Here is an 18,326-nt window from a genome sequence, read left to right as displayed (position 1 = left end):
GAGAGAGCGCCAGAGGAAGGTGTGCCATCTAGGTATGTGGTAGGCACACGCAGGAAGGCCACTCCCACAGTCTGTTCATGGAGGACACATCAGAGGCCACTTGGTGGTCAGAGCAGCCACAGGGCTGACTCTTCAGCTCTGGGAAGATGCGGCCCAACCCAGGCCTGCTCTGGTCTAAGCACCCAACATGAAGCGAGTACTCTGACGCGTGAGGTACCAGAACACAGGGCGATATGTGTTGGGGCCAGGGTTGCTGTGAACGCATGTCGGTGAGCCAACCGGACCCCGGCTGCATGAAGTGAAGGCAAGACAGCCTGAGGGCAGACGCAGCCTGAGGACTACTGATCCTAACTCCTAAACACCCCAGGGGGGCAGTGACAAAGTTTGGTTCAGGGACACCTGAAGTCCTGACAAAACCCACCTCCGCCAGCACCAGGCTGTGGTCTTCTCCTTGTGGCCATGCACCCCCAGATCTCCCTGAGGGACACAGGGGGGCAGGGGAGATAGAGGCGCCCCACCCACACCCAGGCCTTGACAAATGAGCTTGCACCTCCAAACCCAGGTTCCAAAGACGGATGCCACCCCAGCCTGGGGCTGGAACAGGTCTGCTGGCTGTGTCTCCCCTCCTCCTGAGGCTAGGGCTAGGGCTGTTGCAGACCCTATGCAGTGCCCAGAGAAAGAGCAGGGCCAGCTGGCCAAGGCCGCTCAACTATGAGATGTCTTTTCTCCAACTGTGGTTTCCTGTGCTCCCCAACCCACCCTGACTACTGATCCTAACTCCTAAACCACCCAGGGGGGCAGTGACAAAGTTTGATTCAGCTGACTTGATTGGCCCTAGAGCCAGGTCTTGTTTTGTTTTTGAGATGAGGTCTCACTATGTTGCCCAAACTGACCTCCAGTTCTTGGATTTAAGTGATCCTCCTGTCTTCGCCTCCAGAGTAGCTGAAGGTACAGGTGCACCCCAGCATGCCATGCTGAGAATCAGGTTTGAACAGTGGGGCTGCACCCAACTACTTCCAGCCATTTTTCCAGGATCCTGGGTGACCCTTACACCTGCCAGCAGGGAGGAGCCTGTGGGAACCTGCGCCAGGGACAGAATGTGTCCCTGTCCACACTGCACTCTTAGGCTTTACAGGACCTGTCACAAGGAGTGCTATTAAGAACCTCCTAGCCAAGCTAGGCTCTGGAGTTAGGGCCAGCTGCATGGGGAGCCCAGCCGGTGTCCTCTCTCCTGAGACCTGACCCGCAGTCCTGCTCTCTAAGGTATGGGAGACCCCACCGAGATGACGAGAGTACTGTGCACCCTTTTGTGGAAGGTGGGAGCCAGGAGTCCTAGCCCTGGGTAAAGCTTGGGGAGTGGGGAGAGGGGCAGGCGGGGAACTGGTCTCCGCTAGGCTGAGGGGCAAACATCCTGGCTCTCGGCCCCACCACAGCAAGACTCACCCTGGCGCTCAGGAAAGCCCAGCGCCCTGTCCTCCAGCCACCTGCGCGGCCGCTGAGGAGACTGCTGCAACCTAGCTGGTCCCTAGGGGAGACTGCACAGGAATCTGGCAAAGGTCCCCGTCTGTGTGTTCTCCTGGTGGGCTAGCCCCTACACCCGCCGTGCAGGGGTGGGCACAGACCCGGCAGCCGCTGCGGATCCAAAGTGGCTCCGCCCCAAACAGTCACAGCGGCGGGCGCGGGCGGCGCGCCGTTCACCCTGGACTCCGACGTCTCTTCGGAGGACGCCTGGGCCCCGCGGAGCCCCCGGGCCGGCGAAGTGACACGGCCCTCGGCACCGCCCCGGCCCCGCCCCAGGCGTCCCCCGCGCCGCCGCCGGGCGACACTGCGGCAGGCGGCGGGCGCGTTGCCATGGCGGCCAGGCGCGCGTAGCCGGTGGTGCCCAGCGCGGCCCAGCGGGCGCAGAGGCGGCGGCCAGCCTCAGAGGGGACCTCCCGGGAGGGGACCCCAGGGGAGCCAGCTGCGGGGCAGGGACCCGCGGGGACGCGAGGGCCAGCGAGGAGCGCCGACGTGGCCGAAGCACCAGCCCGCGGCGCAGGCCGGGGCGAGCACGTAGGATGCAGGCCATGGACCCCGCCGCGAGCTTCTACGAGGAGGAAGGCAAGGACCTGGACTTCTACGACTTTGAGCCGCTCCCCACTCTGCCGGAGGACGAGGTGAGCCCTGGACACTGGGGGACCCCACCTGCCCTGGCGCAGAGGTCAGTGGAGGAACGGGGAGGGCCGGGCGGCGTCGGCCCCCACAGATCCCGTGGGGCAGGTGGTGGCCGCTGGGAGTCCCTGTTCTCATATCTCCCAGCGCTGCAGGCAGGCCTCAGGGGACAGCAGTGGAAGCTGTCACTGCAGAAGTTGGTGCCCAGCTTGGGGTGGGCTTCTTATAACTGTTGGGTAGACAGTGGGCACCGTCAGCACCCGTCAGTATAGGGCAGTTTACCTTTGCAGTCGGCCAGCTTCACGAGCTGTGGGTGGAGGGTTATGGCAGGGTGAGAGCCGTCGTTCCCTAGGACTGACCTGTGCTTCCTGCCCTGGACTTGGGAACCTGAGGCTGACTCACCCTCCCAGGGGGCACTCTGCCTGTGGTATCCACCCCTCAGGGACAAGAGGTGGGCCCACCTGGCCCCACAGGCTATGTTGGAGTCCCATGCACGAACTCCATGTTTTGAACAAGTATGAAAGCAGCCCCCAGAGGGTGCAGCCACCCCCTGGGACGCCCTCTCCTCGCAGAACATGGGGTCTTTGGGAGAACTTCCAACCTGGACTACTGGCTCTCTGTTGAGGAATACAGCCTTCTGCAGCCACTGGGGACAGTGAGATGCTGAAGACCCTCCTCCAGCCCTTGTGGGCAAACTGGCCGACTGATGAGTGAAACTTGGTCCGAACCTTCCTGGAGCAGAGGCCCCATGGCTGCAGTCCCCAGAGCCTGTCCCCTCTGCCAGCCCCACACTTCCCCAGGGAGTGAGCTCCAGAGGAAGAAGGAATCCATTGCTGCTGCCTGGCCACCCAGAGGCCACTTGGACAGTGCAGGGGGTTGGCACTGCCCCCACCCTCGATGTGGCCTGGATTTGGTGCAATTAAAGGCCGCCGAGAGGAGAGGCCAGGAAATAAATAAACCTTTATATATCTCCCTGTCTTTGATGGAAAAGAAAGGGTGTCCTCAGCCACAGCCTTCAGAAACACCCCCAGAGGACACGCTTCAGTGTACCCCTCAGAAGATTCGCCCTCTAGTCGCCACTGGAAGCAGATCTGAGAATGTGGCTCTGCACACAGCACCTTTGTGCACTAGCTGCCGAGCTTGGAGGGTCTGCTCTGTGCCCAGCACTCCAGGCAGCAGCAGGCACCAAACAGCAATGCCATGAACACAAGCCTTGCACCTCAAGCGTGGTCTGCCCTCCCAGCATGCCCTGCTGCCTTCTGTCACAGAACGGCTGCATTAGCTTCCGTGTGCACGGTGCATGGGAGGGTCTCCTCTGTGACACTGCCATTTTAGTGGTGTCCAGTGGGAAGTTCAGGTGGGTCTCTCAGCAGGGGAGGGTGCTGCCTTCTCTCCTATTAGCAGGAGTGGGGTGCCCAGGGCCCAGTCTTGAATCGACGGATGTCCCGTGTCTGAGAGCAGGCATGGGGTCCAGACGTCATGCCTCCTGCACTGCCTGGTTCACATGGAAGAAATGTGCTTTGTACCTGTCAGCCTTCTGCACCTGTCCTACAGGGTGAGGAAGAGGGCAGCTGCCATGTCACCTGGAGGCATTGCTGCAGGAGCCTCCAAAGAGCACAGCTCCCAGGGCAGTGCCAGTGAGGACCAATGAGGTCAAGAAGTGAACCTTACAGACAGCAGGCCCAGGATGGCCCTTCCCCATCATGACCCAGAGAAAGTCCAAATGGCTGGCAAACTCAAGAGAAAGTTCATTACAGTCAGCGGGATGCAGAATGTGCCCATCGGGAATACTTTTCCACAGCCACCAGATGGCGATGACAGAGGTGGACAATGGTGTGTGAGGGCAGGACCTACTTGCTGGCTATGCCCCCTTACTGCTGTGGGAGCAGGAGCAGGAGCAGCCTGTTGGAAAACAGCAAGACCAGCACCCCGCAGCCCAGCAGTATCACCCCCATCTGCATAGCACATGCGCAGACGATCGTGTGCAAGAAGGTGCTGGGCTGGAAATCACGCAGAGCTCAGTGAGTGGACAGCAAGGCCTGGCTAGGTTCTGGATCCCAGGACACCTGCAGGCAGACCGCAGAGGACCTTGCACCCACAGTGCAGACCTTCTGCCCAAGCACTGCACAAAGCCAGCCTCTGGGAGGACTCCCCTGGATTCCAGCTGCTCTGGACAGGGGATGTGGGATCAGAGGCAGAACAGCAACATCAGATCTGGGCAGGACTGTGGCTGCAGGACAAGCAGACACATGCCAGGTGGCTTAGGCCCAGGTCAGGGTGCAGACCAGGACGGGCTAGGAGATGATGATGGCACTTTTAGGTGCCAGGCAGGGCGTTTCCTATCCCATGCCTCCCCTGAGGGGAGAGAGTGCCTCACCCTTGTCAAACCCGGAAAGCACCTTCTAGAACCTCCTGGGGTGAGGCTAGGCTCGGGACCCAAGGTGGCAGGGGCCACAGCCAGGAGCATCTCCCAGGGTGCCTTCCTGGACTCCATATGACCTGCACCCAAACCCATGGACCCAGAGCAGGAGGCAGCCTGAGACCCAGGGAGAGCTGCCTGGAGGGACAGCCTCGGACAGGGGAGGAAGGACTCCGGGGAGGGCGGGCCAGGGCTGCGGATCCGGTGGGGGTCAGGAGCCCAGGGGCCTGCCACGTGCCCCATGCTCTCGGCAGTGAACTTGGTTTGGAGTTAGAAGTCCCACTGGAACCTACCACACCTCTAAAGTCAACGGGTCATAAGTGTATTTGAAGCAGGCACAGTGACTTCTGGGTCCCCTGCAATCCAGGCTCAGAGTCTGAGCAGTGGGGGAGGTCCCCTCAATGCGCAGAAGCCCTGAGCTGGACCCTCTGCACTACCAGAGAAGGGCCCCACCCTCTGGACTGGAGATGCGCTGAAGTACCACCTCTGCCCTGGAGAATAGCCCCTGGGGGTGGGGGTGGGGTGGGAGGCCCCATCCAGCTGTCCTCCATTCACCCTCCCCCCAGGCATGGAGGTTGGGTCTGGACCCACAGAACTGCAGGATGATGACCGTTCTTTCCTGCCTAGCAGGGAACAAAGTCTGGGTGACCTTCCTCAACCTACCCACAACCCCTGGGCAGCTCCTGATGGAGGAAGGGTGAGCAGGACCCTCTCGCCACCCAAGGAGCTGGGCCTGCACCCAGCACATGAAGCGCTAGGTTAGACGGCGGGAGCCAGAGGGGCTGCAGTAGGAACCATGATGCCCCCAGCTGTGTGCACCCTTGTGTGTGTGCTGGACAGGGGGGTCTCTATAGGTGACCTCTTCAGGAGCCCAGGCCAACTGGACGCATCCGAGCATGTCCCCCTCCTGGGAAGTGTCTACTGTGGCCCACTGAGCCTCATGGAACCCACTCTAGGGCCCTGCAGCTGGGCTAAGCGTATTTCACTTGGAGCCTGGACCTGCTGGGCCACCAGGCTGAGAGCTGCCCCTTCTAGAGGTGAGTGCAGCCATGTGGCTGGCTCTGTTCATGAGTGGCCGTGGGCCTCTGCTGAAGTTTGGGGTGCTATGGATGAAGTCTGAGTGGCAGTGAGCACTGCCCACCTCCCTCCTGGTCTCTCCTCCTATCCCCTGGCCCCTTAGCCAAGACTCATCTTAAGTTCCTACATCCTCCCCTAGTTCCGCCACTGCAGGCCTCAGAGGGCAGGGGGCTCCAGGGCCCAGCATCCAGGCCTGGGGTCCCTCTGCGCAGGTCAAGGGGAGCCAGCCTGGGGTACCATGAGAGCTCAAGGGCGGAGATGGCCTTGTCCTGGAAGAGGCCTGAGCCCCAGAAGCAGTGGCTCTGCACCCCACGGATCCCCTCAAGTCATGCAGGGAACCCCCAGGGCTTCTGCTTTCCCACCCTTGGACCCTGGCAGCATGGACAGGTGCTGGGAGATGCAGCTGCCCAGCACTGGCAAGGCTCCTGACCCTCAGGAGCATCTTTCCACGGGGCCTGAGAAGGAGGTGGTATTGCGGGCCACAAGACGGCCCTGCCTGAAGAGGCTCTCTTGTCTTGGCAGCACAGTCTGTGAGCTGGCGGGCTTGCTGGCCAGTGTGAGCAGCCGGCAGCAGGGTGTCAGCAGCCTTGCCGTGGGACTGGGCCTGGCGCAGACTCATGTCGTGGGCGGGCTTTGTTCCTCAAAGTGGCACAGAACCACGGGGCCTGCCTGGGCAGTGCCTCATTTAGTGTGTGCTTCTGTTTGTGATGTGTGTGTGCATATGTGTGTGTACATGCGTGCTGTGTGTGCCTGTGCGTGTGCACTGCACTGTATACTTGTGTGAGGTGCATTGTGCTTGTGTGTGTGAGTGTGCACATGTGTGCTTGTGTGTGTGCACTGCACTGTGCACTTGTGTGAGGTGCATTGTGAGGTATGTGTGTGTAGGTCCCATGGCTGGGCTGGGTCCTGAGGAGACTCACATCAGACCTGGATCGGCCACTGTGTTGGTCATCTTCCTGTCACTGTGAAGAAACACTTGACAAAAACAACTCGGAGGAGGAAAGGTTTTCTTGGATTCATGGTTCCAGAGGTTCAGTCCATGGCTGTGCCTCTGGAAGGGCCTGAGGTGAGGCAGAGCGTCATGGTGGAAGGGCCTGAGGTGAGGCAGAGCGTCATGGTGGAAGGGCCTGAGGTGAGGCAGAGCGTCATGGTGGAAGGAAGGGCCTGAGGTGAGGCAGAGCGTCATGGTGGAAGGGCCTGAGGTGAGCCAGAGCGTCATGGTGGAAGGGCCTGAGGTGAGGCAGAGCGTCATGGTGGAAGGGCCTCAGGTGAGGCAGAGCGTCATGGTGGAAGGGCCTGAGGTGAGGCAGAGCGTCATGGTGGAAGGAAGGGCCTGAGGTGAGGCAGAGCGTCATGGTGGAAGGGCCTGAGGTGAGGCAGAGCGTCATGGTGGAAGGGCCTGAGGTGAGGCAGAGCGTCATGGTGGAAGGAAGGGCCTGAGGTGAGGCAGAGCGTCATGGTGGAAGGGCCTGAGGTGAGGCAGAGCGTCATGGTGGAAGGGCCTGAGGTGAGGCAGAGCGTCATGGTGGAAGGGCCTGAGGTGAGGCAGAGCGTCATGGTGGAAGGGCCTCAGGTGAGGCAGAGCGTCATGGTGGAAGGGCCTGAGGTGAGGCAGAGCGTCATGGTGGAAGGAAGGGCCTCAGGTGAGGCAGAGCGTCATGGTGGAAGGGCCTCAGGTGAGGCAGAGCGTCATGGTGGAAGGGCCTCAGGTGAGGCAGAGCGTCATGGTGGAAGGAAGGGCCTGAGGTGAGGCAGAGCGTCATGGTGGAAGGAAGGGCCTGAGGTGAGGCAGAGCGTCATGGTGGAAGGGCCTCAGGTGAGGCAGAGCGTCATGGTGGAAGGAAGGGCCTGAGGTGAGGCAGAGCGTCATGGTGGAAGGGCCTGAGGTGAGGCAGAGCGTCATGGTGGAAGGAAGGGCCTAAGGCGAGGCAGAGCGTCATGGTGGAAGGGCCTCAGGTGAGGCAGAGCGTCATGGTGGAAGGAAGGGCCTGAGGTGAGGCAGAGCGTCATGGTGGAAGGGCCTCAGGTGAGGCAGAGCGTCATGGTGGAAGGGCCTGAGGTGAGGCAGAGCGTCATGGTGGAAGGAAGGGCCTAAGGCGAGGCAGAGCGTCATGGTGGAAGGGCCTCAGGTGAGGCAGAGCGTCATGGTGGAAGGAAGGGCCTGAGGTGAGGCAGAGCGTCATGGTGGAAGGGCCTCAGGTGAGGCAGAGAGTCATGGTGGAAGGGCCTGAGGTGAGGCAGAGCGTCATGGTGGAAGGGCCTGAGGTGAGGCAGAGCGTCATGGTGGAAGGAAGGGCCTGAGGTGAGGCAGAGTGTCATGGTGGAAGGAAGGCCCTCAGGTGAGGCAGAGCGTCATGGTGGAAGGAAGGGCCTGAGGTGAGGCAGAGCGTCATGGTGGAAGGAAGGGCCTAAGGCGAGGCAGAGCGTCATGGTGGAAGGGCCTCAGGTGAGGCAGAGCGTCATGGTGGAAGGAAGGGCCTGAGGTGAGGCAGAGCGTCATGGTGGAAGGGCCTCAGGTGAGGCAGAGCGTCATGGTGGAAGGGCCTGAGGTGAGGCAGAGAGTCATGGTGGAAGGAAGGGCCTAAGGCGAGGCAGAGCGTCATGGTGGAAGGGCCTCAGGTGAGGCAGAGCGTCATGGTGGAAGGAAGGGCCTGAGGTGAGGCAGAGCGTCATGGTGGAAGGGCCTCAGGTGAGGCAGAGCGTCATGGTGGAAGGGCCTGAGGTGAGGCAGAGCGTCATGGTGGAAGGGCCTGAGGTGAGGCAGAGCGTCATGGTGGAAGGAAGGGCCTGAGGTGAGGCAGAGTGTCATGGTGGAAGGAAGGCCCTCAGGTGAGGCAGAGCGTCATGGTGGAAGGAAGGGCCTGAGGTGAGGCAGAGCGTCATGGTGGAAGGGCCTGAGGTGAGGCAGAGCGTCATGGTGGAAGGAAGGGCCTCAGGTGAGGCAGAGCGTCATGGTGGAAGGAAGGGCCTGAGGTGAGGCAGAGCGTCATGGTGGAAGGAAGGGCCTGAGGTGAGGCAGAGCGTCATGGTGGAAGGAAGGGCCTGAGGTGATGCAGAGCGTCATGGTGGAAGGAAGGGCCTGAGGTGAGGCAGAGCGTCATGGTGGAAGGGCCTCAGGTGAGGCAGAGCGTCATGGTGGAAGGGCCTGAGGTGAGGCAGAGCGTCATGGTGGAAGGGCCTGAGGTGAGGCAGAGCGTCATGGTGGAAGGAAGGGCCTGGCGGCGGAAGGCCACTCGGCTCATGGCAGTCAGGGAGGACCTGACGTGGTCCAAGGCCATGCCCTCCGTGACCCACCTCCTCCAGCCAACCCTGCCCGCTAAGGTTCCCAGCGCCTCCCAATAGTCCATTCAGATTATGAATCCACCAAGGGGTTCGCCCACTGATGGAGTCGAGGCCTTCAAGGGCCACCACCTTGAACACTGTTGCATGGGGACTAAGCCTTCGACACAGGGGCCTTTGGGGACATTCAGCCAGAAGCAAGCAGTCAGCATCTCCACACAGAATGAGCTGGAAGGTCTGGGGAAGGGCCACACAAGCCCCTCCCTGGACTCCAGAGGGAAATGGACGGGCAGACCCAGGCCCCACTGCGGAGCCCTTGGCCCCCTCACCTCTGGTTACGGGGATCCTGTGCCAGCCACCTGGACACAGGCACAGGACCTGAGCTCCTGGTGGAGCTGCGGCCAGGGCTGAGGCTCTGCCTCCTCCCCCACCTGCGTCCCTCCAAGGTGCCCACACCCTGGCTGGACCCGCGCCACAGCCCGGCTCCCTCAGAACCTCCCACCACCTCCTGTAGGTGGGGCAGTGCACCAACACGAACACAGGGGGTGGCCGGCGAGGAGCACTGACCAGGACAGAGCCTTGGAGTCCAGGTGTCTGGTGGGTGGGTGTGAGTCAGTGTGTGGCGTGGCTGGTATGGTATTTATTGTGTAACTGTGTGACTGAGGGTGGGGACGTGTATGTGTAGCTGTGTATACGTAAGCATGTGCGATGTGTGTGGATGTATGTGGGCATATATTACTGCATGAGTGAATGAGTGTTCCTGTGCATGTGCGTGCATGCATGTGCATAGGTGGTAGGTGGGGACATGTGGGCTCATGTGTGCAAGAGTGTGTGTGGCAGCTGTGGCCTGTGGTGTTGGTACTGGCCATCGTGTCCCAGGGAGCCTACGCAGGATCTGCAGTGGCTCAGCGTGGGGAGGCTGAGCAGGGTCCTCCACGCTGCATCCTCTGTGTGAACTGCCCACAGCTCGTGTCTGGACGCATGTTCCCGTCATGCAGGTGTGGCTGAATGTCATGTGGCTATATCGCAGGCTTGCTACCTCGTCCACTGGGCGGCTCCCTGGACACTGGATCATGGCCTGTAGGCATCGACTACCTCCACGGTCCCATGGCTCAGCCTGTGCACAGTTCCGTGTGCTGGCCAAGCTGTGAGCCTGCCAAGCCAGGCTGTCCCTGAGCAGGTGGCCGGCTGGGCACAAGCTCACAGGCTCTAACCAGCCTCCCGGGAGCACAGCCTCGTTCCAGCGCTGCACAAGCAGACACCTGCTTCAGGCCACGTGCTGGGGTTCGCCAAAGGATCAGAGTTTCGGCTGCCAGAGAACAGTGGGATGAGTCTTTTTAAAAAAAGACCAGGCCAAGAGGGGAGTGTGGTTCAGTGGGGAGGGCTTGGGTGGGACAAGGAAGCACAAGCTCCTGGGTTCCAGCACCACAAATAAATAAACAGGTAAATTTTAAGAGGCTAGAGCGGGGGGTGGGGGCTGGGGCTGGGGCTCAGCAGTACTGCACTTACCTGGCATGTGTGAGGCACCACATATAAGTACATAAATAAAATAAAGGTATATAAAAAAGAGAGGCTAGAGCGGGATGTGGGGGCCCTGCTACGGGCTCAGCACTCAGGAGCAGCTGCACCCAGGAGCGCAAGACCAGCCTGGGAAATCCTGAGACTCCGTCTCATAAGAAATGATCATAAATGGAAAGTCCTGTCTGAAACTCCTTTCCCGACCCGTGAAGGACTGCTGCAAGCCACCTGGTCCTGAGGGCCCTGCTCCATGTTGGCCGTGTGGCCTGCCTGGGGCAGCTCCTCTGTGGGCTCACTGAGGCCTGTCTTGGCAGGAGAACGTGTCCCTGGCTGACATCCTCTCCCTGCGGGACAGCGGTCTCAGTGAGCAGGAGGCCTGGGCTGTGTGCCTGGAGTGCAGCCTGTCCATGCGGAGCGTCGCCCACGCGGCCATCTTCCAGACTCTGTGCATCACGCCCGACACGCTGGCCTTCAACACCAGTGGGAACGTGTGCTTCATGGAGCAGCTCAGCGGTGAGGCCCAGGGCAGGCTGCTGGGTGGGCATGGCGGGGCAGAGGCACCCTCTTGGGGTGAGCCAACAGCCAGGTGGATGGAGCGCAGACCCAGAGACCAGGGTCCTTTGCCGCCTGAGGTACCACAGAGGGTGAAAGGCACAGGGGACTTGGGTGGCTGGTGGACTCCCGCTGCCCCAGGCTGACACACGTGCCCCCAGAGAGCCCAGTAGGGGCCGTGCCAGCCTGACTCACCCGCCATAGCCCCCAAGGGGCCCTGCTCCAAGGGGGGACCCCAGCGCCTCCTCTCCCTATTGGCCGGGGGGAGTGGCCACAGGACACAGGGGACCTGTCCATGAGCTACCTGGCTCAGGTGGGCGGGTTGCCCTGCACTGTTGCAGGGAGAGCAGAGCTGCTGGGCCACTTCTGCTCCTTCAGGAAGAGGGACAGAGCCCTGTCTCCTTCCCCTGGAGTATGGTTAGGGTCCTCTTTAACCACTGCTTCTCCCAACGCCTGGACCACCCTCCAGTGGGGTGGGTGGAGAGGAGGACGTGACCCCGGCACCAGCGGCCCTCCTGACTGCCCGGAGGCTCCTGGCTGGGTCTGGCCATTGGGTGTCCGCCTGCTCCTTCACAGGTGATGAGTCAACGCCTTTTCTTTTCCTCCCCAGATGACCCCGAGGGTGCCTTTGTCCCCCCAGAGTTCGACCTGACCGGGAACACCTTTGAGGTACGGCTTCAGGAGGGCCACCCACTGAGCCCCGAGCTCCTGCCACCTTTGGGGTTACCTGGCCACCTTGGCCACTACAGTGGGCTCCAGACTGGCCCCTGAGTGCACCCGCTGACCCCAGGGGAGCTGCCTTTGGGCTCCATCTTCAACCTTGAGGACAGTGTGTGTGGAGGGGTGGCCTTGGGCCATTTGTCCTGACTGTGATTTCATTTCCTGCTGAGAGCATATCAAGTGGCCTCTGGGGACGTCCCTGCAGGTGGAGATAGGAAAGGGGAGAGGGGGGCTGGCAGGGAAGTGGCCAGCAGGCAAAGCATCCTCCCTCGCTGCTGCAGCATGTGTCTCCCAAGGGCTTCTACCCCATGGCCCAGCAGGTATTCGCTGATGTTTCCCACCAAGAGCTGCAGAGCTTTGTTCTTCACACGTGATCTTTTCTTTTTCAATATTTTTTAGATGTTTATGGGCTTTTATTCTATTCATTTATTTATGTGTGGTGCTGAGAATCGAACCCAGTGCCTCCCACAGGCTAGGCAAGCACTGTACCGCTGAGCCACAACCCCAGCCCCTCTTCACACATAATCTACCTGAGGCTGTTGTTGCTTTTTATTCAACTACAATTAATAAACAAAATCTGTGCATTTCACGGTGTACCAGGCCACGCACTGCCCAAAGTGCACACCACTAAGTGACTAAGTCAGACTAAGCAGTCCGTCCACTCTTTCCCAGTGTGACACAGGGACCCCTCTCCTCCTTCCGAATCCCAGGCAACTTGCCAGTGCAGTCAGTGGACCGGCCCCTGCCACGGGAGCAGACTCCGTCCTGTGGCGCCCCAGGTCCATCCCTGCGCCAGAACTGGCCTCTAGATCCCCAGTGCTCAGCAAGCCCTGTGCCAGGAGGGCTGTGCCTGCAGAGTGGTGCTGCTCCCGCACTTTATCCCAGGGGGACTTTGGACTCCGCTCCGCTGGCGTGGGCGTGGTGTTTTAGTAGCAGTTTCTCCTGCTTGTTGCTAGTCTACAGAAGGACAGGTCGCTGTACAGTCCCAGCTTTGAATCCACCCATCTGCAAACTCTTGTGTTGTTTCTGGTGGTGGACAGACTCCTCAGCTCTTCTCTTTCACTGCTCACATCACCCACCTAACCAGCAGGGTTACTCCCTGGGGGCTGCCTTCCTTGGGCACTCTGTGCTGTGAGGAACGGTGTTGAGCCAGGTGGAGGCACAGAGCGGGTTCGTCCTGTCTGGGGAAGGACTGCCCTGTGCGCCCCAACACTGCGCCCCACCCTCCCCGAAGACACGGGCCCGCTGCACCGATCACGTTGATCACCAGTGCCGTCGCGCCTCTGTGAGGCGTTCCTTCGCTGTCCTCCAGATTGACTTTACCAGCCAGGCACAGGGGCGCACTCCTGTGATCCCAGAGCCCGGCAGCTGAGGCAGGAGGACTGCAAGTTCAAGGCCAACCTCAGCAATTCATTCAGCATTGCCCTAAGCAACTCAGTGAGATGCTAAATAAAATACAGAATAGGGCTGGGGATGTGGCTCAGTGGTCGAGTGCCCCTGAGTTCAATCCTCAGTACAAAAAAAAAAAAAGATTGACTTTACCTGTTTACTTCCTGGTATTAAATTGCTCTTTCCCACCCAGGAAAAGGCAGCTGGCCGGGTGTCCTCCCTCCTACCTGCAGTGGAGCTGGGCTCAGGAGTGTGCTCTGTGAACCCCCTGCACGCTCTGTGGGCCCCGGGAGGGCCCGAGGCCTGTCTGTGCAGCCCTGTTTTCCCTGCCTGCCTAAGAATGGGATGATGTGTCCTTGACAGCCCAGCAAAGCTCGCTGTCTCCCGGCAGAAATGTTCATTGTCACAGTCGATTATTAACAGCCCCAGGACTAACCTGGTCTGTGCTCTTCTGAGTGGGCTTTCTGGCCAATTTCAGCAGATGACAGTGGGCTCAGGTAGAAGGGTTGGCTGCAAGTGATACCCTCCTGTAGCCAGGGGTCCTCAGGCTGCCACCTGGCCCCAGAGCGCCAGTCTGCACCTGCACGTCCCCCTCCTGTCGGCCGCACGGCATTGCTTTCTGGTCTGTTCAGGGTCTGCACACTCTTGTATGTGGATCACTCTGTCTCCCTTTACTTGTTTTGAGTTTGGGGTCTGTTCCTTTTCTAACCTGGACCCTGCTCACCCATTTTCAGTTCCTCTCCGCAACATCCGTGTGGACAACACAAGGCTGTGAATTTCCCTCAACGAGTTTTGCTGCATCCTGTGAGCTTTGCCACATAGCAGTTATTTCCACCAAGACTCCTTCTTTAGCCCATGAGTCAGTCAGCCTTGTGAATGGGTTGAGCTTTTCTTACTTTTCATTGAGATATGTGTACAGAAAAATGATACCCTGAGCACACAGCCCCATGATTCTCTCAACTGCATATCCCTGTAAGCAGCATCCACACAGCCAGAGCGTGGGTCTCCACACTTGGGACCCGCCATCCCTCAGGGGCTCCAGGCCACACAGAGCTAAGAGCAGCCTCTCTGTGCTGTTCTGCTTCCCAGGGTGGACTCAGCAGGGCTAGCCAGGCGACTCCTGTCGTGAGCATGCGGTCACTGGTGAGCATTCAGGCCCAGCAGGCCTCTCCTCTTCCTGAAGGCACTAGGCCTTTCTTTCTGTTTCCAACTCCTAACTCGGACGCCCTGTGGCTGCAGAGGCTGTGCGCTGTGGTTGTTTGTGGTTTTCTTTGCTGGGAGGTTCATGCTCCCTGGGCAGGACGCAGCTTCCTGTGATGTGACCCCAGCCCCCGCGTCGGGCTGGGTCTGGATCTTCTGTAGCACTGGTTTGTTTTAACTTATTGCCCGCTCACCCCACTGGCTATCGAGGTGAGGGCACTGAGATCCAGGCTCTGCTGTGGGCAGACATGGCTCTCTCCCTAGAGGATGCTGAGCTCCCGAGTCTGCAGAGGCACTGATGCCCCCCCCCCCCGCTGGCCAGAGCCACCCAGCTCACAGGAAGCTCTCCAGGAGGACAGTGTGGGGCAGGAGGGCTCCATGTGTTTTTAACCAGGGAGCACCCAGGAAGCTGGTGGGTGGGGAACAGAGGAAGGGCCCCAGGTCCTCACCTCAGGATTGTCGAATGACAAGGAGCTTCTGTTTGAGTCCCTAAGTTCCCAGGTAACCATCATGGTCCCATTCTTCTACCCACAGAGCAGCCTGGGTCCCTCCTACCTGGCCCTGTGGAAAGGCCCTTCAGGTGCACCAAGCCTGTTCCCACGTGGACATGGGACCCATCATCCCAGCCAGCCTGAGGTGCCCGGAGACCTCTGATCGGTCCCAGATGAATTTGGCTCTGGGGCCCCTCAGCCAGGAGCTGCAGGACCCCTGGATGACCTAAGTGCTGCACGTGGCCTCAGGAGCGCAGGGCTCAGATGCACCTCCACCTGGACAGCCCTCGCCCCGTTCAGGTGCACACCATGCCAGGAGCAGGTGCCCATGGCCAGCTCACCCTCCCTGCTGGCCTGCCCCCAACACACACACACACACACACACACACACACACACGCACACGCCTCCCTGTCACTCCAGCCTCAAGAACAACCTCCCCCAACCCTTACCTCCCCCAGCCCATCCTATACTCCAGGCCCATGCAGCTGCCCCTCCACCTCTGAGACTGGCCCTGGGCTCTTTGAACCCGCGGACACACCGAACACCTTAGTCCTTGCTCAGGAGACCCCACGAGTTGAGCTTGCTGGGCTCTGGCCCTGTGGGTCCAGGGGTCCAGCCAGCGGCCGGGGCCTGTGCTCAGCAAGTGCGGGCACAGAGAAGCTGTGTGGATCTGAGTGGACACTGCCAAGAGGCCTAGGGGCTTGTGAGACAGACAAGGTGGAAGGTGGTAGAGGGCAGGGCTATGGCCTCCCTCTCTTGCCTATGTCCTCTCTAGCCATTCTCAGACCCTGTGCTCACCACTGCCCCTGTCATTGTGAAGGACGACACTCAGGATCCCCTGAGGTTCAGAGAGGGTCTGTGGTTTGGCCAAGGCCTCACAGCATGTGAGCAGAGACCAGGCCATTATCCCTCTGCCAGGGTGGGGTGGTTATGGTCCTGGTGTGAGCATGAGGAGACAGGACAGACTCAGGACACTGCAGAGACATGGACCCTGTGCAGGGTGCATCTTGGACGGGGCAGAATTACCTTGTCTGTCAATACATCTGTGGACCTAGACCCCAGAAGAACAGAGAATGTCAGAGGCCAGCCGAAACAAGACACGTGCCCAAGCCAGTGGCACCCTCTTTGGCAATCACCAGCTAGAAATGAAGCTGATATGTCCCATAATAATAGCCACAAAGCCCACAGAAACCAGGGTGCCAACAGAAAGCAAGCCAGAGGCAGAGAGCCCACACTCGGGCATGGAGTATCACGTGGAGGCCCTGGGTCCCTCCCAGCAATGGAGAAAATGGAGTGTCCAGTCACCTGTTGGTTAAAGAGAAAACTAACAAAAAAGATAGGCCACAGCTCGGCAATAGAGAAATTATTCTGCAAAAAAATTGATCTCCCCAAATTAATATAAGAAGCCACTGCAGTCACAGCACAGTCCCAGCCATTCTGGTTTGTTCTTCAAGTGCCCAAGGCCCAATGGGCATCGCGTGGCACAGGGGACAGCAGGCCGCTGTCAGCCCCACCAGGACTGGGGCCGGCCTTTGGCATGGTTGGTGTCCTGGTGTGGACCACGTGGAGGGCCCACTCTCAGGCGCACAGTTAGGAAAGCCCCCACTTTCAAACAAAAAGCAAACCGGCATTTTCCCTGCTGTTGTTGAAGAGTGCCTAGGTCGGGCAGCATCGGGGCCTGAGTCTGCACCACAGGGCCACTGTGGCTGGACTGGACAGGGGTGCAGAGGGGCTGGTGGGGCCTCTGGGACCCTGGAGCGGCGTGGCTGCTGCTGCTTCCTCCAGGAGCAGTGGCCTCAGTGGGCAGGGCCCTGCCGGACTGACAGGTGCCCCGAGTCCTGAGCACAGCAGAGGGTGCCCATGGGCAGAGCCGGAAATAATGGCTCCTTGCTGCCGCAGGCTCACATCTACTCTCTGGGGGCCACACTGAAGGCTGCCCTGGAGTACGTGGCGGAGTCCGAGCTGGAACCCAGGCTGAGCCCAGACCTGGAGGCGCTGCTGAGCCAGATGCAGGCAGAGGACCCCAGGGACCGGCCTGACCTGGAGGTAAGTCCGCAGCGTCTGCCTGCCGATGCCCACAGCTGATCCCTGCCCAGCCCGCCACACGTCTAATGCTGCACACCCAGCACACACACACACACACACACACACACAGACCCCAGAAGCCTCTTCAGGGTCCCTCATCCATAATTAGATGGCTCTGCATTGTGCTAAAAGAAGGGCCCGACTCTTAGTGTGCATGTTTGCAGTGAAGGGTTTGCCTTACAGTTACCGTGGGAAAACAGAATCCCCTTCTCTGCCACCCAGGACACCTTGCCTTTTTACACGAAAGGTGCATGTGGTGGGCAAGTGGGCAGCTGGGAACGGGCCACCTTGGAGCTTTGTCTCAGGAGGGCAGCCTCTCCGCTGAGAGACCAGCCTCACTGGGCGGCACGCGCATGTCCACAGAGCATCATAGCACTGTGCGAGGAGAAGGTGCCACCCGGGTCCTCCTGCCGCCTATGCCGGAGCCTCTCAGCCGTCGGGAGGAGGGTGCTCTCCATTGAGTCCTTTGGAGCGTTCCAGGGTAAGCACACGCCTCCACACACGTACCTGCCTGCACACATGCACACACATGCACATGTAGGCATGCAGTGTGCATCGAATGTGCACACACATTAAGATGCAGGCACACTCACACTTGCTCATACCAACACCCCTACCAACACCCACCACATCACATTGTCACATGCATGTGTGCTCAAGGAGAGCTGTGTGCACCCCACAAACACAGCCACGCTCACATGCGTGCAGATCCACAAGTCTATTCACACTCTACACAAGCGTGCAAATGCATCTGCATGTCTGCATCATGTGCCACGTGTGCCACACTGGCCTGTGCACACTCATCCAGTGACCTGAGCAAGACTTGCAGGGAGAGCTGAGCACTGGGCTCACACTCAGAAGCCACCGAAGCTGGTACTGTCAACCTCTGCCTGTCCCAAACTGCCCTGCAGAAGGGAAGCCTTGGGTCCCACACGCCCCACGCCCACACCACAGGGTCTGCAGACACCTGCTGCTGTGTCTGGGGAGCCTCAGGGACTTGAGAAAGGGGTGTGCAGGGCCCGGTGGCTGGGGGTCCTCCCTGCTGAGAGTGGCCACCGGCCTTGCTCCCACAGCAGGGAGGGTGGGTTCTGAGGTGCAGAACCGCCACGGGAGGGGTGCCACTGAAGTAGGCCGCGGAGTCCCACAGGGCCAGATGCATGGAGGACTGCCCCGGGTTATGTCCTGTCCTGGTCAGGGTGACTGTGCACTCGTCATGGAACAAGGAGGAGCTGGGGACGGGAGGCTTGGACAGGCTGGGCCAGCCAGGGACGCTCTGCTTGGCAGGGCCAGGGAGGCCCTGGGTGACCCCGGGAGGCCTCTGGGCTCTGCCCTGAGGGGGGGGGTCGGGGGCACAGGACGGGAGTCCCCACCTGTGAGACCTGTGTGGGGGCGCGGTCGCCGTGGTGGCCACCGGCAGTCACAGCCGCTCCGTGGTGACCACCTC

General features: G+C 60.2%; 1 protein-coding gene across 4 annotated transcripts in view; it reads left to right on the top strand.

Moving 5' to 3' along the window:
* Window positions 1–1,666: 1,666 nt before the first annotated feature.
* The window catches only part of Kndc1 (kinase non-catalytic C-lobe domain containing 1), a 53,124-nt gene continuing 36,464 nt past the window's right edge, over window positions 1,667–18,326 (top strand). For 3 of the 4 annotated variants that reach the window (XM_021723412.3, XM_040273674.2, XM_021723410.3), the window contains exons 1-5: window positions 1,668–2,156; window positions 10,759–10,957; window positions 11,607–11,665; window positions 16,697–16,843; window positions 17,246–17,363. In XM_021723412.3, coding sequence (XP_021579087.2) covers window positions 2,058–2,156; window positions 10,759–10,957; window positions 11,607–11,665; window positions 16,697–16,843; window positions 17,246–17,363 — 622 coding nt within the window. In that variant the 5' untranslated portion in view covers window positions 1,668–2,057. Of the gene's footprint in view, window positions 2,157–10,758; window positions 10,958–11,606; window positions 11,666–16,696; window positions 16,844–17,245; window positions 17,364–18,326 lie in introns of all 4 variants that reach the window. The other variant, XM_021723411.3, reaches the window with a different exon arrangement.

This window comes from Ictidomys tridecemlineatus, chromosome 1, assembly GCF_052094955.1.
Source record: "Ictidomys tridecemlineatus isolate mIctTri1 chromosome 1, mIctTri1.hap1, whole genome shotgun sequence".
Taxonomy (NCBI): Eukaryota; Metazoa; Chordata; class Mammalia; order Rodentia; family Sciuridae; genus Ictidomys; species Ictidomys tridecemlineatus.
Note: the sequence above shows the minus strand (reverse complement) of the source record. Positions and strands in the feature narration are given on the sequence as shown.